This window comes from Erithacus rubecula (genome assembly GCF_903797595.1).
Source record: "Erithacus rubecula genome assembly, chromosome: 8".
NCBI classification, from domain to species: domain Eukaryota; kingdom Metazoa; phylum Chordata; class Aves; order Passeriformes; family Muscicapidae; genus Erithacus; species Erithacus rubecula.
This window is the reverse complement of record NC_136659.1, coordinates 12,657,466-12,681,860: the sequence shown is the minus strand read 5'-3', so window position 1 is coordinate 12,681,860 and position 24,395 is coordinate 12,657,466. Positions and strand designations below refer to the sequence as shown.

General features: G+C 39.7%; 1 protein-coding gene across 4 annotated transcripts in view; it reads left to right on the top strand.

Moving 5' to 3' along the window:
- Positions 1-24,395, top strand: part of PARD3B (par-3 family cell polarity regulator beta) — a 385,570-nt gene that overhangs the window by 278,323 nt on the left and 82,852 nt on the right. For all 4 annotated transcript variants that reach the window (XM_079311454.1, XM_079311453.1, XM_079311452.1 and 1 more), the window contains one exon: positions 11,826-11,936. In XM_079311454.1, coding sequence (XP_079167580.1) covers positions 11,826-11,936 — 111 coding nt within the window. The remainder of the gene's footprint in view (positions 1-11,825; positions 11,937-24,395) is intronic.

The following is a 24,395-nucleotide window of genomic DNA, read 5'->3' as shown; positions in this document are numbered from 1 at the left end:
TTTTCTCTGACTTTGTCCAGAAAAATATATTTCTTTATATGATTGCACCAGAATTACTACTTCTAAGATTCAAGAAACAGGAGTGATTGCCAGGTTTTCATTGAAACCTTCCAGAAAAATTTCCTGGCTCACAGTTCATGACCAATACTATTGCAAACAGATATGACAGAACTTGTATTGTTCATATAATTGACTAAAACTTCCAGGCACTTATTTCTGATATTCATTTTTTATTTATAAAATGGTATCAAGGAAAAGTTTTTAATATGTTCCGTTTAGCTTATCAGCCTGATGAGAAAATCTATTGTTTAATGACTGGATGAAACCTTCTCCATCCTGAACCATTGTCCTTCAGCTGCAGAGCCACATTTTGTGAGTCTTTTTGAGTCCTTTGCTTTTTCCTGTGTTGGTTAGTCACTCTCTCTTGGTGTGAAAATAGCAGTGGAGTCCTGGAGGGTTAGCAGTCTGGCTGGCTGGTTTTTATATGTGCCATGTAGGATTACTCTCACTGAAAATAATCACTAACCAAAAGCCACCATGTATGAGCACTGAAGGCACTTTCTTGAAGCTTAAACTCAGCTATAACTAATCAATTTGATTCCTAATAACTATTTTCAAAATCCACAAAAACCTGGTGGCAGAAGAGCTTGGCAAACACAGGCTGAAGTTCACCTTCCCTGAACATCCTCATTTCCCAGGTCCTGCTCTTGACATTTTGCTTTGTGTCAGGTTTGCTGTACCGAGGGCAATAGGGAAGAGCTTCCTCTGGAGAGTTGTGGCAGAGGTTTTTGCTTAATTAACTGGCAGAGGGTATGTCTGAGAGTGACAGACAGTGCCTCCTTCAGTCCCCAAGTGGTGTTCATTTCCTGCAAAATACAGGGGAGCATATTTCCATCAGTATGTCCACACAACTCTTAGTGATGCTAATGAGAGCTGGGTGCTTGTGTCAGAGGGGAAATTGCTATCTCTGTGCCAGGACTGCATCCCAAATCACTGAACAGTGGAATTGCATCACTTCTTTGTTATGTTCGTGTCTTTCAGCAGCTTCACTGTTTTTTTTTTATTCTATTTCTGTAGCTATCCTAAGCCAAATTTTCCTAAGAAAACCACAGAATAATCTAGTATCAGTTTTGTCAGTATGCCACATTAATTACTTTATTTCTGGGGATTTCTGGGAAAATAGCACAGGGGAATTTTGGCAGGCCAGACAGGTTCTTCTAGACTTGCTCAAAAAAAGAGGTGAATTTGTTTCATGCAGATAGCTGTTTGCTTGAAAGCTTCCTTTAGTACAAAATGAAAGTGATTTAGTCCCCTAATCCATCATTGGAAGTCTCTGCTACCATCCAAGACACTTAAAGGAATCACATTTACAGTTCTAATTGATAGCCACTGTTTTGACAGGCAAACAGATTTCTCCTCCCAGTGGCTTCATGCAGTTGGCCTCCAGCAGACCTTACCATTAGCACAATTCTACTGAAAAGAATATACAAGCTAATAATAAATCTGTGGGGAAGGATATTAACCACAAACTACTATGTCTAATTAGTAATGTACAATAGCCAAGGCCAGGGAGGGAAGGTATTATTTATCAGAAGAACTGGTTTTGACAGTTTAAAAATGCTAAAACATCTATTATTTGTTATGCCAAAACACATCTTTCAAAATACAGTATATACATAACTCCTCTCTTGCTTTGAATGTTAATGCTTTGCAAAAATGCCAGCAATAGTAGAGGCACAGAGGAGGAATTTGTGTTGCTTTAGCTTTAGAAATCCATTATGAAACCTAAAAGCAAGTCATCAAGTAGGGGTTTTCTTGGCTTTACAACTTCCCTTGCCTATTCAAGAGCTCTGTCTTTCCCTCTTATGTCTCCCTTGGAAAGCATCTCTTTACTGTGAATTCTCTGAGTTCAGTTTCTCAAGTACTCTGAGCCTGAGCTCAAATAAGGCTAATGCATCCTGCTGAGAAAGTGGTGGCTCAGCCACTGGAGAGATCTCTGCATGTCTTCACTGCATATTGCTGCTCAGTGTCTCAGAAGCAAGAGTGCTGGTGCCCAAGACACATTCCCTTTGTGCAGTCTCCAGCAGAAATCCCTAGGAAGAGGCATTTCTGTACAGTGCAGCAATAGAGCATATGAAAGGAGTGTGGAGCAAGGAGGAGGAGAGAGAGTATGTTGGGGAGAAGAAGAAAATGAATGCTGAGAGAACTTAAAGGAGATGGGGGAAATAGTGGAGAGGAAAAAGCATCCTAGCAAACTGCCTGGAAAGTGGGGCAGGTGGATATGCAGTGGTAATGGAATCATAACTCTGAGCTGATCAGTAGAGAAAGAGAACAGGACCTTTCAAACTGAGCACATGATTTTTTACCCTTTGTGATTCAGTTTCTTCTTATTGGAATGGATATGATGATACATGATGATACAACGTTTTCTACTCATTAAAGTCACTTCATTCCACAGAATGGAGCCTTCATGAGGACTGGTATGGTCTCAATTGAAACAGGGTGAGGAGTCCTCTGTATTCCTGCTATTTTTCAAGGATGTTTTTCCTTTGAGATCTTGTTGGAACCTGCAATGTGCAGGTTTGCTTCATGCAAGTCAGATAAGCCCCCACAAATCCCCACTGTGACATGTAAGGGGAGGAAGGCACGTGATTTGGTTGGGAAGGTGAGCCCTGCAGTGGTGAGATGATTAGCAAGTCTGACACCTCAAAATATCATGGCTCTGAGTGCAAATGTAGCAGGTTTTCAGTTTTGTTTTGCAAATGTCGTATGTTTAATTTGCCTCATGAGTTTTGTATCTGCAGTTTGATAATGTCACAGTTCTATGTTGTTTTTTCATAGCCAAGGGGGCTGAGCAAAAAGTTTTGTAGTGCAACTGGAGATTCTTAAAAAGTACAGGAGTAGCTAAAATGCTAAGAAAAGCACTGAATACTGTGAGAGTAATCATATGAGAAAAGTCCTTCCTCTGACAAACATGCATTATACATACACATATACATGTAGTTGATATTTTACTGAATTCTGGGGTGATATGGCTGGTAATAAGGGAGAGAGACACCCAGCATAGGAGAAAACCTGAAACAAAAGAAAAAATTCAGCAGCCTGTTTTTGTCACATTTGGCACCCAAAGAGCTCTCCTTTAGCTCACTTCAGTGGGTCTTTTACCTGTCCCACCTTTAAGTGGTCCTCAGCTCCCTGCAGAGGGCTAGAGCTGTGCTGGCTCTCACTTGACTGCAGGATTTTGAAAACCACAAAGTCAGCAAGTAGTTCTGGAGGGGCAGCTGGCAACATCAGCAGTCTGCACAGCCACTGTGTGTTTCCCACTTTGTCTTACTGACTGCACCCTAGAGGAATAGGTTCAGTCAGAAACTGCATTTATTTTTTACTGCATGACAGAGAATAACAAATATCCAGAAAAATTAATAGCAAGTCTAACTGCCTGCTTCTTTTCTCTTTTCCCTTCCCCTTTCCTGGGACTGTGAAATGGAAATTAGGAAAGCAAAGTCAAGGGCTGGTTCTTTCCTTTTGCTTTGAATATGGAGTTACTATGCCCAAGACATGGATGGGATTATCGTGTTCCCCTGGGGTTGGCAGGTTGCCATTTACAGACCCCTCACAGGGAAGGTACAGCAATGTTTCTCTGCATGGTTTGGAACAGAATTAGTATTCGCTTCAGAAGAAATTTCATGCTTGTAAAGGGAAATTAAGAGGGGGAAGTAACTGCTGCTCTGTGGATGCAGGGACAAATAAGAATATATGGCAATGATTTCTGAGGGTAATTCCACAGTCTGGACAAACAGGCAGTGCTTGTTGTGTTGGACAGACCATAAATTGATTTTCTTTCTCCTTCTGATCAAGCTGTAAATCACAACAGTCCTTGTTGACTGCAGGTTTTTCTTTTCTGGTATATGTAACATAAGATGCAAAATTCTTGTCCTGGTAACCAAAAAGACTAGCAGTGTGGTCATTGGATGATTAAAACATAATTTTATGGAAACAGGTGCATAGCTGCTGTTGAACATTATGATTTTCCTGGTCAGATAATAGCAGTAGTGACCCCTTTTCATAAATGCTACCTCCAGGACACAGACTACCTCAGCATGTTTTCTAAAAATTAGCTGCTTGAAGTATAAAGACAGGCTCTTCACAGATGCCTTCTGTTGTCTGTATTTATGTAGTAGTTGATGAGAGGTATTCCATTCCATTGGTTCAGTGGATGGACTTTGTGGGTTTACACTTCAGCTCAGGTGGCCCAAGTGTTAGGGTGCCATCACACTCCTTGGGTTTTGTCTTTGGTCGTTTTTTATACTGCAGGAGATTTTGCATATGGTTCAGATGAACAGGAGTGCTCCACCTTGTACCTAATAATCAGAATGAGTTACAGTAACTCACCTCTGTCTTTTTAAGAGCAAGTTCTAAGTTTAAAAAATAAGATTTTGGGGGGCTCAAAGGCTTTGGGAAGATCGGTGACAAGATTTTGGGGTCACTATTTAAATTGCCTCCATTCTGCAGTTTCTAGACAAAAGATCAGCCTCCTGCATGTCACATAGGAAACAACCTCCAGTCTTTTATCTGGTACTGAAACACAGATAATATCTGAGGCAGTGATACCAGGAATGAAGATTTTCCTTTATTGCTGTCCACATGGTCGAAACTCTCAGAGTAAACTTCAAACTTCACTGTGTAATTTAGGGCTTCTGTTTGACATTTCGTTTCTGTGTGTGACCCTCTCCACTGAAGATTATAGATTATTTACCTGTGAGGTGTTACAGCAGGCAGTTTCTCAGATTTAGTGCTTGAAATTCTTTCAGTAGCCCTTAAGTCTGTGAACAATGTGACAATCCAAGCATTAATACAAATGTGATTAAGTATCTTTTCTCAGCTTTGTTTGCTTTGTTCTACTGATGCCTACAAGTTACATAATGAGTAGCATGTACAGGGTCTGCATTAAAGGCAGTTTCACATTGTAGCAGAATTCATGGCAAATTTATTTTCCTTTTAGCAAAACTTCAGTGGGGAAAAAATTGCATTGTTGATTTATTTTGAATGAACTCACAGAAGGCTTACTAAGTGTGCCATGTGGAAAGCTCCTTGAAGTGCTGAGGGTTAATACTCTCTGCTCTTAATTTCAAATTCCAGATAAATATGGTTTCAGCTTTGATCTTATCTGGACTAATTCTTTGTCAGTGTACTAATTAATTCAGCATGCTGCAGAAAAGATGCTAATTTGGGCATCAAAGAAATAAACGGGTGGGGGGAGGTTGTGTTTAATCAGAGTTTTTAAAAGATAAGTTTTACTCCCATTAGACTGGTTCTGGAAGTTCAGTCATTTTCGTCTGCCTCCAGTAGTCTGATACAGTAAATAAAAAATAAATTTAAAAATGGCACATTTGCTTAATTCTGAAGTAAAGGAACATTGCAAGATGGAATTTTTTATATTTGCAACTTCTGCATAACTCCTCTTTTCCTGCTGATCATAATAATTTTAACTCTGATCACAACATTAGCATAATGAGGATCATCTCCCATAATAATTTGAAGTTAGCTAAATATGAGGATGCTCACATTCATGAAGTTCAGCTGCATTTGTGAAACACAAATAATAATTGTAGAATAGCACACTTGGACAATTTATTCCATGCTTCCACTGATGTAATAAATCAGAGGTTTCCCCTTTTCAGGGGAGCTGGTTTTGTTTGCCTAAGGTGCCCTATTGTTTGCCATGGAAAGCTGTTGTTTTCTGCTGCCCTGGGAGTGAGCCCTAGTAGTGGGAGAACAGGGAGGCAGCAGCCCAGCTGCAAAAATCTTTCCTGCAAGCAAACCTCACCAAATCTAACTAAAACTCATTTTTTTTTCCTCTTTATTTTCCTGATCTCTTTCCAATTTACCTAACAGTATTGGTGTTGTACACAGCACTGCCCCAGAGCTGGAGGCACTCCCACCCAGGAGCAGGGAGCAGCAGGGGCTGAAACAGCCCTGTCCTGTGTTCTTCATTTTATGGGCACCTTCCTTTCACCCTGCCAAAGCAGGGAGGTTGGGTCAAAGCCTGCTCCTGGGCGAGGCTTTGTCTTGGGGAGGTTTGGCTGCAGTGTGGGTTGTACACTGGGAAGGGCATCTCGATGTTGCTGGGGCTAAATCCTCCACAGAGGGAATGGGATCCACTTTCTGGCAGAGGACCAGGCAAAGAGATGCTTAACCCCTCTTGCCCACAGCCCCCCAGCACAGAACTGCCCTTTTACCATAACTTGTGCACAGAGGCACTTCCAGTTTCTGGGATATTGATGAAGGTTTGAGCACCCAGCCCTTGCTGCGTGTGCTCCGTTCTCAAATTATCAAGCATGTTTTATCAAAACATGTTCTTTTTTCCTGTAGTTTTTTTAGCTGTTGCAAAGCTCTTGATCCCACTGGTGTAATACTCAGTGGCACACATTTCTGCCCAGTAAGTAAACATTTAGTAACAAACCTTTTAGGTATTTAGAAAGCCGCTAAAAATGTGAAAGATGTATTTCATTAATGCTGCTATTAACATAAATGTAAAATGAGCCTGGCCTGTAATCACCATCAAGTCTAATTCACTAAGGATCTTTACAGCAATGTTTAATACTCTGTAAAAGTGTGTGTATGAAAGCAATTAATCAAAGCACAGTACTGCTTCTAGAGTATTTCTTCTACCGTAAAAGCTGAGTGATAAAATAACTTAAAACACACCGCAGTAGTGGCAGTTAATAAGCTTTTTATAGTCCCTGTGTGGATCTGAAAATCATACCTTATTAGTGTCTTTATCTTTCTTTCTCACTTATTCATTCTTACTCACATTTAAATTTAATTTTAAGAGTTATTTCTAGCCTTTCATAAGGGACCTGCTTTAATAATCTCAGCATTTTTCCCCATTTTGCTGTAGAATGACTAAGAGTCAGAGCTTTTGTTATATGTACTTTACAAATCACTCTGGTTTTTTACAGATCATTTCTGGAGATGTCAAGATTTTCTGACAGTGTTAGCTTTGTGTCTTGCTTGACTGTGTCATAGGCTCTCTTGAATTATTTTCCCACAGATGTTTGTGCTTTCATTATGTACCTTGTTAGCTGCAGTGGAACCTCCTGATCATGGGCAACTGAATTAGCTAAGAAATCCAAATTGCTGAATTTAGTCAGCAAGCTGCTTCAAGGTTCCACCCACCAGATGTTTCTGCTGCTTAGAAATCTGGGACTTTATAGACCTGCCTGCTTTTTAATCCTTGAAGCAAATATCAACACATTTGAGATCTGGAAGCCTGCAGCTCCACAAGGAAACGAAGTGTTGCCATGACCACAGCTTTAGGTCTTGCATGCAAGACATTTATCCCAAGTAATAACAGAGCAGGCCTGTAGTAAGTTTGTTTTCATTTTTATCCCTTAGATTCCTTGGAAAGAAGCATATATATGCTTTAATGCTATAGCCAATAGAATGGCAATAAATAGTGCAAGACAACATACGTTTGGTATTCAGAGATTTTATTTCCTTAATGTTTCTGAGGGGAGCAATTTCAGTTGTTTGCAGGGCATGCTTTGAAATTAATAGAAATAGGATAATGCCTCAGTCTTGCACAGCATATTTTCAGCAGTCTTTGGGCTTTTCCCAAAAGCACAAAGCACTCAAAGATCTGTTCACATAAAGAAAATCCCTTCCTGTTTTTATTTACAGAAGAACTGTGCTCTCAGTAGTTGGAATATTAACTTTCCAACTGAAAAGTATAGTAAGGTTAACAGGGCTGTAACATCTTTAACAGTGCTTCCCAGGCATTTACAGTGGATAATCAAGGAACTAGGGCATTCATTCAACAGGGGAAGGCATGGATTTATTTCCTTACTGTCATTGCAATGACCAGTGTCTTCATTTCACATAAATTGAATGTAGATGGCCATAGAATGAGAAGATACAGCTAATCCATTTGTTTTCAGGTCTTCTAGTTATATTTCTCCATTTGTTTTAAAAGGTTTTCAGAGTAATAAATCTATCAGATATTAAGTTGAAGCAAATTTGACTGTGCACAGTATAGCAAAACAGACATTTTGAAAACTTGTGTACCGTACAATTTTCCATTAATGTTTTTATTCTGCTGACAATAGTATTAATGCAGAAGGCAGATTTTACCACAGTCCAATTATTCATTGTTTGGAGAATTGGCATTTTCAAATCCTAAAACCATTCCGTTTCCATAGAATTTTAATATGGATTTGATTAATTCCATCATATAATTTGACAATAGATTTTATCCTGTTCTTGTTGAAATCAGTGAAGGCCCTCATACTGATATCAATGATAATATGATCAAACCTAATTTGATCATGCAGCAAGTACTCTTACTATCTTTTTCTTGTTGTTGTTGTTCCAATAAGCAGTAAACCTGTAGTGCTTAATAAACCCATGCAAAATTACAGTGGCTGGAAGTTAATTTTCTCATCAGAAGCCCATGGCAATTGGAATACATGAGTGAGCAGACCATAACTTTTAGGACAGGGTGTATAAATTCAGGCAGAGATGATACTGGGTTTTTTGTGGTTTAATGCTGTCTGTGTATATATATTGCTCTTCTTAATAGTGTTAAATTTTGTGCTGCTTTTATTTTCTAATATTTGTGCAAGACGTTTTTTTAGCTGAAAAACTTATTATTAAGAGAATGGAATGAAAAACAGTAATAATAAGAGAATGGATTTTTATGGTGTAGCAATGTCGAGAACAGGCAAAAAACAGAGAGGAAAAACCTGTATATGAATATTTTCGTAGCCTTGAGCTATGTGCTGCATACCTAGTATAACAAGTCAAAAATTGTAAGCCTGTATAAATCCTATCTGAAGGAAAAAATTACAAAGAAATTGTCACAGAATCATATAATGATTTGGGTTGGAAGGGACCTTAAAGATCACCCAGTTCTACCCTGCCATAGGCAGGGACACTTCCCACTGTCCCAGGTTACACAAAGCACTGTCCAGCCTGGCCTTGAGCACCTCCAGCAACTCCACAGTTTCCCTGGGCAGCCTGTTCCAGTGCCTCACCATCCTCAGTGAGCAATTCCTTCCTAATACCTAATCTAAACCTACCCCTCCTCACTTTAAAGCCATTCCCCCATGTCCTACCACTCCTTACCCGTGGGAAATGTCCCTTTCCATCTCTTTTGTAGCCCCCTTAGGTGCTGTAGGGTCTCCCTGGAGCCTTCTCTTGTCCAGGCTGAACAGCCCCAGCTCTCTCAGCCTTTCTTGCTAGGACAGGTGCTTCAGCCCTCTGACCATCTTTGTGCCTTCCTCAGGACTCACTCCAGCAGCTCCACATCCTTCTGTATGTTGGAGGCCCCCAGGGCTGGATGCAGCACTCAGGAGGGGGTCCCATGAGAGTGAAGTGTAAGGGCAAAATCACCTCCCTCAACCTGCAGCCCACACTGCCTTTAATGCAGCACAACAACAAAAGTTGTTTTCATCAAGACCAACTCATTATTCCCAGTTTATAATTACACTGAAACTTGCCAAATTTATGGCAAGAGCAGCTCTACCAGCAAACAGTTTTTGTAAAGTTTGTCATGTTGGCACTTACTGCAATCAAAATTGTCACTTTATTTTATTTAAAATGTATTTCTCCAGTAAGCAAGAAATAATATCTAGACTTGAAAGGGACACATGTTAAAGACTTTTTTTTTTTTTTTTTTTTTTTACATTTCTCTCGAGTATGCAACATATCCAACTTCAACTCCCTGCAGCAATACAAAATGCCCAAGAATAATGTTTTCAGAATCAATACATGCTACAGTCGGATATGAAACTCCACAAACCTATAATTGAAACTGTGAGAGAAAAGCAGGCAGCCTGAATATAAACAAAGTACCAGAGCTGGATTATGACCAAGATACAAGTACTAATATGGCCTCTTGAGAAAACTGCCATGAGATCTTCCCAGCATGAGCAAGTGTCAGAAAGCAGGGGTGTTTCAGGAGCAGCCTGCTGGGGCTCATACCCAGGTGATTTCTTGTTTGGCTGCCTGGCATCTCTGTAGAGGGTAATATATGCAGAGTTTCATTTGGCTTTTATTTTTTCACCTGGGTCATTTCATACCTGTGCACCACCTTACTTTGTTTCTCCTCACTCTGTGTACAACCTCTGTCTCTCTCGTGTTTCCTGACTGCTGCTTTCACTGCCACCCCCACCTTCCAATGGGGTGTGAGACTCCAATCCCTTGGAACTGCTGGAACTCAGAAGTGAAATCAGAAAGTGATAATGCTGCTCTACACTCAGAAAGAGGAAAAACATGGAAAGTATATCATATATTTCTGGAAGTGCTGAAATAAGTAGGGACCATGAAAAAAGGATTGAAGATTGTTTGTAGACAAGGTGTATGTAGATTTTTAACAGAGAATGCAAGATACCATCTACCTCTATAGCAACACATAGGAAAAAAGAGGAAACCATGCACAGATTGGACTCTCTGCTCCCCAGCACAGTCCCTGACAGAGACACAATAAAGCATCTCATGTTACTACCTGTAGTATTTGCCCTTTTTATTAGTGCCACATGCTATGTGTCTGTCTCTCACATCCATCATTCCCTGTCTAACCAAGTTCTTATTGTCTGGAAAAACTCATTGCAGAATTCCCAGTAACTTCATTTGACTACAACCTCAGAATTATTAATTAAATTCACAAAAAAAATGGATCATTATCTTATAAGCCTGACTATTTGCAAAATTTCTTCATTTGTCTGTGGAGAAACAAAGTTGATGATTTACAGCTTAAGGACAGTAGTTCAGCTGTTACACTTGAGGCAGTTTGGGCTGACATGAAAAATAAAAAGGGTGGAAAAAAGATCACTGGGGCAATGCTGCAGACTTTCATTGAAGAGTTTGCAGTTTTGAGTCAGTAATTAGTTTGGAATGTAGTATATTTAATCAAGAAGTAATTACTTTTCTTTACATTGCTGTCATGCATATAAAGGACACATTAATTTTCAGGGGGAAACAGATTGATCATTTACTTGTGGAACTGAGAATTTTAAATTTGTGAAGAGGAGGGAAGGTTTTTAAACTTTTTGTTTGGTCCATGATTCATGAGCGTATTTGACCCCAGTATTCTGAAATTAAATGTAGCTCCCCAGTTCAGCCACCTTTTATAGGCTGGGTAAAGCAGACTTGTTATGCATATTTGTACAGTGTATAAAACAACTGTGCAAGCCCCAAACCCACTGGGGCCTCTGGAGAACTTTCACAGCATAAATATTACATGGTAGTATATTACTAGGCAGAAAGAAAACCCCAAAAGTTTAAAAAAGAGCTCTTATGAACTGTCTAGGTTTGTACTCTTGGAACAAAGCAAGAGTTTATTCTTTCTGATTGTATCCTCATTTAAGCAAAGAGCTAGTCCTAAAATTAGGGCATCATGAATGAGAGACAGTAGTCACTGGTAAGAGCAGAACAGTGGCCCAGGCTGGGTGCTGACACCACAGCCACTGCAGGTGACTTTCAGAGAGCTGTTGTGTGGCAAGAGGAGCCTTCAGCCACTTTAAAATGTGCCATGTTCCAGCTCTGCAGTGCCCTGCATTTCAGATTTGACAGGCTTTTCAACTAAGTTTCAAGCAATAGTTTTCAAAAGTGCGGAGTCCAAATCAATTTGTAGCCAGTCCTTCCTCTTGCCTATGGCCCAGGTAATACTGATAACATATCATGCTGTGTGGGAAATTCATGCATCACTAAGATAAAAACTCGGTGTTTTGATTGTCTAAAATTTCTGTGGTTTATGGTAGATAAGTACTGTTTTTTCTTCTGTAATTATTTCCTCATGATTCCTTCTTTGATATTTTTAACAGATTTGGAAAGAAAAAAGAAGATAAAAGTGGGAAGGCAGATCAGAAGGGGACTCCAAAGCAAGGCATGCTCAAAGAGGAGGAGCTGGAGAAAATGAAAGATGAGCGTGAAAGGTGAGAAGTGGCAGCACCTTTGTTCATCAGGTGAAAAACTTCAGAGCAAGGGGTTTCCTGAAGGAACAGCCAGGCAGCCTGTTCCAGACAGTGCCCACTGCAGTCACGCCTGGCAAGCCAGAGCATTAGATTAGACCTGGCCACAGAGCTGCAGTGTGACAGGAGCTTGTTGTTCTCCTGGAGTTTCTGTGAACTTCACTGTCACATTCAAATCCCAGCTTCTGCTTTAACTGGTGAAGATCAGTTCCTTCAAAACCTGTTTCACCTCTGCCCATTGCCAAAACCAGCTGACTTAGTAATTTTCTCCTCTACTTTTCTACAGCAAGAACCTCCAGCCTTCTCTCCTGACAGCTTCTTCCATTGTTTTTCAGCACTTCAGACCTCTTTGCCTTCAGCTGGCTGTGCCAACAAATTGTAGTTTTTGTACTTTGGTTTCTTCTTTTATGTGAAGTCTTTGCTGTAAGCCATTTGTTGCAGAAATATGTATGCAACAAATGTTGAATATTCTGAGAAAACACCTGAAAGAAAGCAGGTTGAGATGATTAAAATCAGTCTGCAGAGACAGGAGTCTGCCAGCAGTGGGGTGGACAAGAGGGGCAAGGCAAGAAGCTGAGTGTGTGCCTGCTAGGAGTTGTATTTCTGAGTAAGACCCTGGGAGTCTGTCCTGTTCATAAAATGCACATTCCTATGCCCAGTCTTAGTGAATTCCTTATCTTCCCAGATTAAGAGATTTTAAGAAACCAGGTTTTCTGCTTTTCCCCATGTCTACCATTCAGAAACCAGAAACAGTTTGTCAGTGTCAACAAGGTTCAGAAAACTCCACTTTGCCTATCCCCAACTCTTCCAGAAGTACTTTGTCTGCTGCAAAAGGTCTTTGTTTCCCTCTGATGGCTGCTATCAGAAAAGTTAAAGAGCCCATGGTTTCTGGCTCTCAAGAAGCATCTGCAGATGCTGTTAAACTTTACAAGTTGTGGTAATATATTTTGTCAGTGCAGGCAGAAAACTTTCAGAGGTCTCTCTCCTTCACTGGAGCATCCTACTCCTGGGAGAGAGAATGGAAGCAGACATGGTTCCTTTTGGGCAGACAGTGTTTCCACACAGGTCAACCTTTGTGGTACTGGTCAGTGCCCAGGGAAAAGACACAAAAGACACTCTGCTTTCATTTGAGCCATGCAGTGCCTGGTCAGCCCTATAAATGGTATCTAATGGGTTTGATTGGGAAAAAAAGTCAATCCAAAGCCTTGAAGTCTGCTGCTAATTTTTACTGTTTTAAAAGCCAGCAAAGTATCTAGTTACTACAGTGCTGCCACTGGATATGCTTAGCCTGGGCTGAAGTATTTAGTTCATCTAAGTTAAGTAACGTCAGAAGAAACTTTGTACCATTTGTTTTAAAATTTCTGTGCCGTGTCCTTGATTTTGCCAGATTGATGAGTGCCTTTATATTAAACTGCTGACTCCCAATTTGGATACTGGCAATTTGAGAGGTATGTGTCCTTCATTTTAAAGAAGCCAGTGTCTTTTATTAGGATCCTGGCAAGCTAAGAAGCATGTATCCCATCTGTTAAAGGGCCAGTGTCATTTACTAAAATGTTGGCAGGCTGGAAGGAATGAACCCTTCTGTCTAGAGGTCTAACGTTCCAATTGGACACAAGATAATTGTTCTTAATATTTCTTCAGCGTTGTGTGCTTTTTTTTTAATTACAGTCACTGATTGACAGTAACTTGGTACGGCTGCATTAGAAACTGGCAGCTCAATGTCTTCATCATTCTGGTTTCTCTAGTAATGATTTCAGTTTTGACCTGGAAGAGTTTGTGACTGAAATGGAGAACAGCAGGTGTGTTGAGAAGTGGATGAACCAGGATGATATTTTTAACTCACTTATTTGATTCTTCTTCTGTAAGGCACGAGAATAGGAATATCACACTTTTATATCAGGTAGTATATCTTATATCTCTGAGGGATTCAAATTAAATTAAAAAAAAAATCCCTGAAAAATAGTGAAGAAATTTTCCCTATGTTATCCTCAAAGAAATGCAGCACGTACTGTAAAAACAAGCAATTTGCTTCAACTTTCTAAATGAAGTAAGAGTGTGGCTCTATGTTTGTCCACATAAGACTACCTACAGGCTTATAATTGAACCCTTCTTGAGCTGGTCATAAAATAGAAGAGGCTTTATTTTTGTTAGGGGAAAATTATATAAAGAAACTACTTTTCCTACATGGGTAAAAACTGTTTGGAAAATTGATATAAACCACTGAGGAAACATTAGATGACTTGAAGGTAGATCAGTCCTTTTGCTTAGTTGTTGACTGTTCACCTAATGACGAGGCTCAGTAAGACAGTAAAGACAAGTTTTATAGCTCTGTCCCAAGATTTACTAATTCTATAATGTAATTCAAGTCCAAGATTTTAATGCACATGTTGGCAAAGAAAACCTTGTGGCACATTCACACCATAGATCATCTGCTCTATGACTTCACTAGCTGCAATCCTGCATACTTGGTCTCATATTTATAAAACTGAAGCTTAGTAGAACACATTCATATTTGCAGATCTGTTCTTGTTGAGTGAAATGAGCGCATGTTAGAACTGGTGGGGATGTAATAGTAGAACAGACTACAGAAATGTAGCAAGTTTTGTCCCCTGATAGCTGTGATCAAATCCTTTATTTAACAGCTTGAACAAACTAAAATTGCTTTTCTAACATTTAGCCTTTCTAGAATAGCTTAAATGCACATCTAATTTTACTTTTCCAACATTAGCTGTATAACTAACTCTTGTTCAGATCCTCAATTCAATTATTACAATCCCAAAGCCAGATTTTTTGCTTAGTTTTTTTTAAATGCTGACTGCCTACCATACTAACTGATACTATGATTTTTCATCTGACTGTTTTGTTGGTTTGTTTTGGTTTTTTTTTCAGAAACCATGCTGTCCATTTTGGAGACTAGTGGAAGAGGCTGGTGTAGTTGATTTTTGGGCTGGGTATGACAGGATTAATGATCAAGTGCTTTTCACCATCTTAGCAGCTGTGGAACTCGCTCAGTTTTGGATATTGGTTTTGCATGCAATATATGCTTGGCAGCTCTCCAAAAAGCAAAATACTGTTCCAAGATCTCAGCTGAGAAATATTTTTTGGTAGGAAGTGCATTTTAAGTTTACAGGACTAGGCTGTATCTCATAGTTTTACACAGTTTTTTGATTGGTATTGGATAGGCACAACAATATTTCACAAAATCCCAGGGACAGGGACAGTCTGTAAAGACTGCAGCCTTCTCCCAGAAATTTTGACAAGCTTTAGACATGCAAAAATGTCAAATGTGTTCACTGCACAATCATGGGCTGATTGTGCAGTACAAGCTCAGTAACTCTGGCTCTGACAGGAAACATCAGCTCTTACATAGGTGTGCTGCATGAGTGTAAGCCCATCATGCCTGGAACAGGTTGGATTTCCTGCTTGCACAGAGAAGGAATTGAACAGTGCATGTGCAACAAGTCTGGCACATCCAGAATGTGTTAGAGTTAGTGGGCGTATGCAGACAGAGTATTCAGTGCTCACTCTGTAATGCAGATGATTCCCAAAAGGACAGGATTTGATTGCACATTGGTCCTCAACATAAATTTTCCTGACAACTCCTTTTATGGACTGCCAAGTTTCAAATTTGAACCTCAGAAAGTGAAAATAAATTTTTTATTTCACTAGCCTAGTAATTTCTATTTCCATTCCACATTGTCCCAGTCTCAGTTTTCAGTACAACTCTCTGTGCTGCCTTGTAGCTGCAGTTCTCTGAAGCGGCTCCACATCCTGCACTGAAATGCTGACATCATTTTTTTTTTTTTTACTGCTTGTATTCCCTAGCAATCCCCACCAAGATCAAGGTCCCATTGTGTTCATTGCTGTTAGGGAAGCTTGGGCCTGACCCCAAGCACTTACAGTTGAGGTGGAAGAGAGAAAATCTGACAGGGAAAAAAGTGTCTTTTGGGTGGAAATGTGACGTGCAGTCAGTGCAATGGCTTGTCCAGGTTCCTAAAATGTCCTGTCAGGCTAAGAATTGATTCCAGACCTCAGCCCCAGGCTTCCTTTCTTTTCAGAGCCAATACTTTATTACACAACTACTACTTCTGCAAGCTTCAAGTAGTGAACAGGAACTGTGGATATTAGGCATTCCTTCTTTAGTAACAGCCTTATCTGTGTCCAATTGAATATGAATTCAGCACCTCCTTTAAATTATTCTCTTTCTTGCCCCCTACCTCCTTTAGTTTTCATTGTGCCAAGGTGATGCAATGTCAGTGAAACTTAAGTGGAAAAAGACAGGAGCTTGTGATAGTTCAGGAGTATTGACTTAACTGGTGGTACAGTTCTTTGAGGTGATGGCTTGTCCTTCCTGACACAAGTCACATGCTTCATTGGACTGAGGCCTTATTTTAAATAAACTCATTGTTTTGTTCATCCTTCAAAGAGTTTGGCTGTAGTAAAGCATGTGCTCCAAAGGTCGAGAATCTGCCCATAAAAGGAAGAAACAAATGCTGTATCTGAGGGTTATTTTGATCAAGCTGACTCAAATCTGTATTTTTAGTGTGTTCAGTGTAAATTACTCAGAATTTATCATTTTAACGACAAGATGTTTGCTACATCATTAAATACTGGAAGAGGCCTTGTCTTTTTCCTTCCCTCAAAAAAGATTTCATACCTTTCTCCATTTCTCTCCCACTCATTTGAGGTTCTTTTCATTTTCTAACATTTGAAAAATGAACTGGATAAATATATTAGATGCATGAGTTTTACACATCATAATTTGTTTGCCTTTTAAATGCAAATAAAGTGACTATCAATAGAAAGAAAAATATTTTTTCCTGTTTGTTTGGTATTATTTTGCTGGGATTTTCCTACTGAGACCTAAGTCTCTCTTCCAACAGAATTGAGCACTTACTTGACATTAGAATAAAATTACAAAATGAAGCACCTTGTTGAAAATGGGAGAGTTTTTTAAGTAGCATGAGAGTTAGTTAATAAGGAGGCACTCCATGTGAAAAATGATCCTCTGTACATTTTTGTGGGAGTAGTTTTGTTACAACAATCTTGGTTTTGTAGCCCTCATTGGGAGGAAAAATATATTTAATAGTATTAAGGTTTGAGTAGAGTGTTAGAGAAGCAGAAGGAATATCTGGCCCCTGCTTTCTCAATGTCTGAACTGAATGCTTAAGTTATACTGTATCTCAAATTTGGGTAAATTAAGTGATTTCAGTTTTTATACTAATGACTGGTTTTCCCTTTACTTTTCAGAAACCTTTCAGCAACTGAAGAGCATTTCTCTCTTGTCTTATCAGCCCTAATGTTTGTTGCCTGTTCCCATAGTTAAAAAATCAATACATATGTTTTTGATATTTGGCAAACAGAGGTTTAATTTTGCAGCTGCAAGATCCCTGCACAAAGGGATGCATCTTACAGAAATAAAAACATTTAGAGTCCACTTAGAGAGGAGAGAGTACTTGGGAGTGAAACTTCATTCCCTTTCTGTCAACATTTGTTTTATTATATTTAATTACAAACAGTTTGTATATTGCTGGAAACCAAAATGAAAATGAGTATAGATGGATACATGGCAGTATGGTAGAAAAGACAAATTGCTTTGAATCAAAAGTTGCAATTCAGACTGTTGCAAAAATCAAAGTGTGATTTTTTTAAATGCATAGCACATCTTAGGGCACATTCATACACACACGCATTGTTGGTGACCCCATGTAGCTTTTGTTCCTGTTATTCCACCTGCCAAGTCTAAAAGCATTATTATGACTGTTTAGAGTTCATATTGATCTCTGATAAAATGTTCATAATTGCTCTTCTCACCATTAAGCTCTGTGCTAAACCGCATGATTTTGGGACACCTGAGCTTGTGCATCGTTATTTATTAAGGGTTAATCCAACATGGTATATCTGTTCATTGAGTATTCCTGACTTTGCAGCACAGCTAGGTCCTGTGGTTTAGACAAAATAAAGTGTTGGATGTGATCCCAGTTTTAATACTCCCAATTTATTATAACCATTGAACCTTGATCAGATCACGGATTGGATTGGATCCCAGTTTTTTAAATGTCCCAATTTATTGCTGGCTTGCAACCCTGATAAGAATACATATTTGATTAAGGCTTCAGTTTTCAAAAATTCCAGTTAATTACTTTTAGATTCTTATTAGATCATGGCCATGTAGTATGCTATGTTGAAGTTATGAAAAAATTACTGGATGCTGTTGCACAGGTCAAGGTCATAGTTTCATTTTGTGCTGACGGTATGAAGTTATCAGATTTCTGTTTATTACTGTGGCAGCACTTGCACTGGACAGGGGGACAGATTAATCCCAACCCATTGATTCTGAATGATTCTCATTTTAGATGTGCTGCTGCTCTGCATACCAGAACATGTAATAAAAGCCTACCATGGAACTCTGGGAGATTGATATTTGGTTATGAGTAGCTGAGGTAGATGAGTCTCACCTACCTTTCGCAGGTTTTGTTGTAACACTTGGAACCAGACAGCAATTTCTGAGCTGCTTAATGGGGCTTTTTTAGTGCTGGAGGACATTTTTAAAGACAGCATTAGGTCTACAGTTGGTCCCAGATTGTCACAGATTAAGAACATTAGGAACCTATGATAACAGAGTGGCACATGGAATTGGCCTTTTTCTTTAGGTAGCACAGCACTATTCCAGGTGTTGCATTCTGATGGGAATAGTGCTTCTAGATGCCATAGCTGTGCTCTCAAAATGTAAGCACAGAATTCTCAACCAAGCCATTTAACATCCTTCTTTTGCTCATCATTGAGGCATTGGTGTGATCTGGGAACATGTTTTCAGAAGGTGTGCCACCTGTTCACCCAAGAGGTCAGAGCAGCTATGGGGCCATGGCCTTCCTCTTTCTTGCTTCAATGGACCAATATTTGCTTCTCTTCTGTAGATATCAGATTTTTATTACCTGATGGTTATTTTGGTTCTGTAAACCTGAAATTCTGCTAGAAACTTACAGGCCAAACTAATAAAGTGAAACTGGGCCAGGTACTAGCCAACCAGGCTAAAAGAGTGCTTTCTAGGAGAGGAGCTATCCTGGCCTAGGGATTTCTATGATGCAGTACTGAATGTAGGTCAGCTCTTGCCCATTCTGGAATCAATAAGGGCATAAGAACTACTTGGAAGCAGCATTTCATTCCTTGCCCTTCCATTTGTGATTTATGGCAGTCTATCATAAATCATTGGCATGCACTTTGAAGTAGTGCCACAGCACAGAATTCCTATTTTCAGACTCCTTAGCTACTACAGCATAAAAATGAGAATGTAACTCATGGGGATAGACAGGCAGGAAATCTGTTTGCATGTGTAAATCTCCATAGTGATCTTAAACCAAAATACCTGAAAGTTTTAAAGCTTTGACTGCTCAGGCAAAGCTGAGTTTTGCTTTCAAATCAAGAACTGTTAATTAGAAGCAACCTGTGAATCCCAGACTAACAGATGCAGATTGTTCCTCTTCTTGTACAGAGAAATTCTGTTCAATAGGTTCCAGGTTCAATGCCATGTGTAGAATAAAGAAATGTCCATGGAGTATCATATCACATCAGGCTAGGCTTGTTGCTTCTACTGCTGGAATGTCATTCAAATGAAGGCATAATGTTTATGCAGTTGCAGAGATGGTTGTGTGAACTCATGAGGTATCACTAGGAAGTGGAGCTGGAAGAACCCATTCAGGAGATGTTCCAGGAATACCCCCTTTACTGACAGAGGTGGTCCCAGGGACTGAGTAGCTGCCAGATTTACTGGGTCTGTCCCAAGTTGTGTTACTGCATTTGGTTGTGAGTGTTGGGTTTTGATGAGGTTGTCAGATCAATGTTGTGCCTTCTCATGGTCATTACAATGTCTGATATTTTTCTTAAAACAGTGTTACCAATCCTCAGTGGTTTTGATTGATACCTGCTACAGCAATTGCTGGAGCCAAGTAAGTCACTGGCTATGATTCAGTTCATAGGATGTCTCTGTCTCCCCATAGCTTTTCTCCAGGTATACTGTGGTTACTCCATACTTGTTTTCTGTTTATCTGATGAACTTCTCTGAAGCAGTTTGTTTGATGTATCAGATGGAGGGGTTGGAGGGATGAGTATGTGGCTTTGACTGCAATAGGTATTGTGTGCATTCCTGACATTACGTTCCCAATGTCTAAAGGGTAAGCAAAGTTAAGTCTTATTTTCCAAGAGTATTGTTATTTTAATTCTCTTTTCATGACTGTTCCAGAATGAGTAAATGTTCACAAAAGGGACTCAGGTATGATATGCACAGCACCTTTCATATCTTTTTAACAGCAAAGTGCAAATGACTGCAGTCTGAGAGTTCCTTAAAATCAGCACTGGGAGCTGGGCCCTGCAACTGCAGCTAAGGGGTGCAAAGTCACTGCAGGCTCAAGGCCATTTTGCAGGGGGGAACTCTTAAAGGCGTCAGAGTATCTCAGATGAAAGATGTCAAAGTAATTTTGACAAACCTGGAATGTTTCCACTCCCTAATCCCCATTATCACAAAACAAGGAACATCCTGTTGACAGAAGACTGAGAAACCTGATCTGTGCAGTCAGCCTTGTTTTCAGCAAGAGATTGAGCAGGATGACCTTCAGAGGGTTCCCTACAATCTAAATTTTACTGATATTGTCGCTTCAAGATAATTCCTGGGTAGTTGTGAATAAGGAAAACAACATAATGCAGTTAACTATAGACTATAAAATACTTGGCTTTTCTGATAGTTGGTTTTCTGTAATCTGCTGCATTTCACCCAATGTACAACTAATGTAGACAGGCAGAAAAATTCTCTGATTTAACAGCAAGGGTAAAAATCATGTTCTCATTGAAGTTGATAGGACAGGAGAAAACACACTGACCTCATTAGAGCCAGAATTTTCTTTAGAGGGCAGGATCCTGTGTAAGCTGGAAATCACTCCTTGTCACCTCTGAAATAAATGGCAGAACATTAAGACCTCAGTCGTGTCTATCCAAAGCTCCCATTCCTCATCCTGTGGTATGAAAGGGCTATGTTTCATCTTTAGTTTCTCATAATCTTAAATTTTAGGGTTGACATAGCTCTATCTCCTCCTTAAGTTTTTCTGCCTTTCCTTTATTTGCTTACAACCCTCCAAAGGCAGCTTCTTTGGTCAGTTTAGTGTTTTACAGGCATGGGGTAGTTTTCTGGAACAGTCAATATTTTATGGATTGGTAGGTTTTTACCACTGGGGCATTTATTGGTGCTACAAGAGCTATATCTTGTTACCCTGAGTTAGTCTCTAACTCCCTTGAATTTGTGCCTTGCCTTTATTTCTGAGACTGTTTCTATTCTTGTTTACAATTGCAAATACTAATTATGGGGGAGATGTTTAAATCCAGCACAATAGAATGAACTGGAATGGAGAAACACTTGCATAGCTTATAGGGAGGATGTTCCTGACAAATATGCCTCCAGCAGAATACCCTGAAAGATAATACTAAATTAGATATTGTTTGATTCTTCATGAGTCCATATCAGATGTCCTCAATTTGCTGGCAAGACGTGGGGTTTTTTTTTTCATTTTACTTTATTTAACTATGGGACTTGCCTGCTTCTAGAGTTTTGTTAGGTGGTGATGTTTGAAAAAATAAAAACTAGTCCTCTTCTGATAAAAGAGGCAGGTTTGAACAGGATTGTTAATGTCATTATAGGCCATGTCTGTGTGAAAAGTGATTATGAAATTTTAAAAAATTAAAAGTGCTGTGCAGAAATTATCTCCTCAGATACTTAACTGAAATATACCCATTCCCATCAGTGATTATGGCTTATGAATGTCTAAAGGAAGGATGTGTTCATTTCACTATTATGTAAATGAATGAAAAAACAAGATTTTAGTTACCAAAATATATTTTGCTAGCAGCTAAAAAGGCATTAAAACATTAAACCCAGTGGAAATCTAAGTGACCTCCTGCAGAAATAGGCTGCTTGCCTGTAGACAACCCGTTACTCAATATGTGTATGAATTAGGTAAATGAGACACAAAAGCAGATACTAAATCAGATGTAAATTGAGTAATCATTACAATATGTAGATCTCAGGAAGAGTCACATGAGTGGTGGAAAAAGCAATGAGGTAGCTTTTATTCTGCTGTTCTCAAGGAACAACTGAGTAGAAGAATATTTAGCATCCACATCAACTCAAAAGACTTTAAGGATTAGGTCCCCTTAAGTTTAGGTATACTTTAAAGTGATGGTATGCACACTCAATTTCCTGCTTTTATTCTGCTCCTCCTCTTGCAAGTGAAATATAAACGATCCTAAAAAACTTACGGCCAGTTTCTGTTACACTTTTTGTCTCTGCTTTTTATTCTTCTCCCCCAGAGCATCTTTCATTGACTTTGCCAATGTCTTGCTCGTTCATGTACCTGTCATGCTTCCACAAAGTCTGTTACTTTTACACCACCATATAAGAAATATTGCTGTACTCATTTGAGTATAAATGAGGTCCATTTGTGAAATACAATATTCTGGTTAGCAAATGCTTTTTTGTTCCTGTGTTTGACTGCTTAGATAGGCACCTTTGTGTGCTCTGCTCAGCACTAAGTATGTGGTCAGTGCATGGTAAATAAAAAAAAAAAAAGTTATATTGCTTTTACTCTTTCCCTTGAAAGTCAGAAGAAACAGGATTTTTTCAGAGCTCATGAGGAGGGCAAGGGAGGAGTAGTTCAAACACCTCCAAAAACGTGGTACTTTTTGTTATGGGCGTGTTTTGGTTGGTTGTCCTTCCATTCAGCTGTTGAGATGTGAAAGGCAGCCTTGCAGATCTCTGAATAAGAGAGCCCATGCTCTCTCCCAGCCAGGCTTGCCACGTGCAGATTTTTCACCCTGGTCAGACCAGAGTAGCTAGCAGCCGTCGGTGCCACTGAGTTGCTTGTCGTGTCTGCTGCTGGAGACGTGAGTCAGGAGGACATGAGTGTCCAAGTGTTGAGCTGATCCAGATTGCCCCTCGTTAGCCAGTGCCTTAGTGTGCAGAGCTCATTTTGAGCTGGGGCTGCTGCTGGGCAGCAGAAGTGCAGGTTGGGCTGCAGCCAGTGTCTTGCTGTTTATTTTTCATTGAAGGCCATCCTTGGGCTCCACGGCTTTTAATGACCCTGGCCTTCTTTGGGCTGCTGAACTAGTAACATTAAGTCCTGTATTTTAATTTTCACAGTCTTGGAAGCTTCAGCATTTGCTTGTTACCTACTCACAACCCACCCAGCTGGCCAAGAGATGCTTTTCAGTATCTCTTACGGCTTTTCCTAGCCCTCGCATTCCATCCCCAAAAGCATTTCTGGGTCTTCTCCAAAAGTCACTTCTGCTCAGCTCCTCTGGAGTTTTCTTGAGGTAGTTCACATCCCTTCCTGCAGCTGCTTCACTCTGTGTATTCTGCAGTCTTTTAATGCAGCTTTTGCCTGTCAGTGTCTCTGTCACCGATGTCAGGCTAAAGCGTTTTACATTGTGTTTGTCACAGGCGGTGAATACATATGTGGTCATTGACAGTAGCTCAGCAGAAACACAATAACTTGTTAAGCCACAGTAACTCAATCGTGTGTCTGAGCTGCAGCTGGAAGGAGCTGTCTGGGCTGTTAACCCATTCATGGCTGCTGAGCTGTAGGTGTGTGCATCTTTTCATGTGTTACTAGATATACATACTAGTGTATGCTTTGTGCAGCTATGTCAGATGGGAAGATTATGTGAAGGATAAATGTTCCTTGATTTACAGCTCTGGGGCTGTGCTACTGAACAGTACATGAGGTGTGCAGAAGTGTTTTCAAAGTACTGTGTTCTGCTTCCAGAAGTACAGTATGTATATGGATTCTGTCTTCATTTGACTCCTGCAAATGCAACATCTTTTTAGAAAGTTGTCTGGAGTTCTAGTAAGGTTATATGTATTTTTATCACACTATTTTCTGAAATTATTTCACGGAATCACAGAATAAACTAGGTTGGAAAAGACCTTTGACATCATCAAGTTCAACCCATTTGTTGTAGGGAAAGTCTAGAGTAGGACACATGTTTGGATGCTATTGAGAAAAAGATGGGTCACAAGCAAAAAAGGAATGGCATTTCCTGATGTGGCACTTCTGTTGCCTGTCCTGGCTGCTTGTGTGCCAAGACTCTGTTTTTACAGAAACACACCTAAGGGGAGTTGGTGCAGTTGTACAGTGGTATAACTGGAGAGCACAGTGTTCAGGTGGTGGAAGAGAGCAAGAAAATTATTAATATGAGATACTCAAAAGGAAATATGTGTAATTTCCATTTATTCTGTATGAGTTTTTCTTTTCCCTTTCCTTCATCAGGAAGTTTGTAGAAACTTTAGTGCCTCACTAAGTTGTTGAGATGGTGATCTGTAGCTGTCCTCAGCTCTGGTTTCACTGCCAGCATCATAGTGCTGAGGGACATTTTATCCTT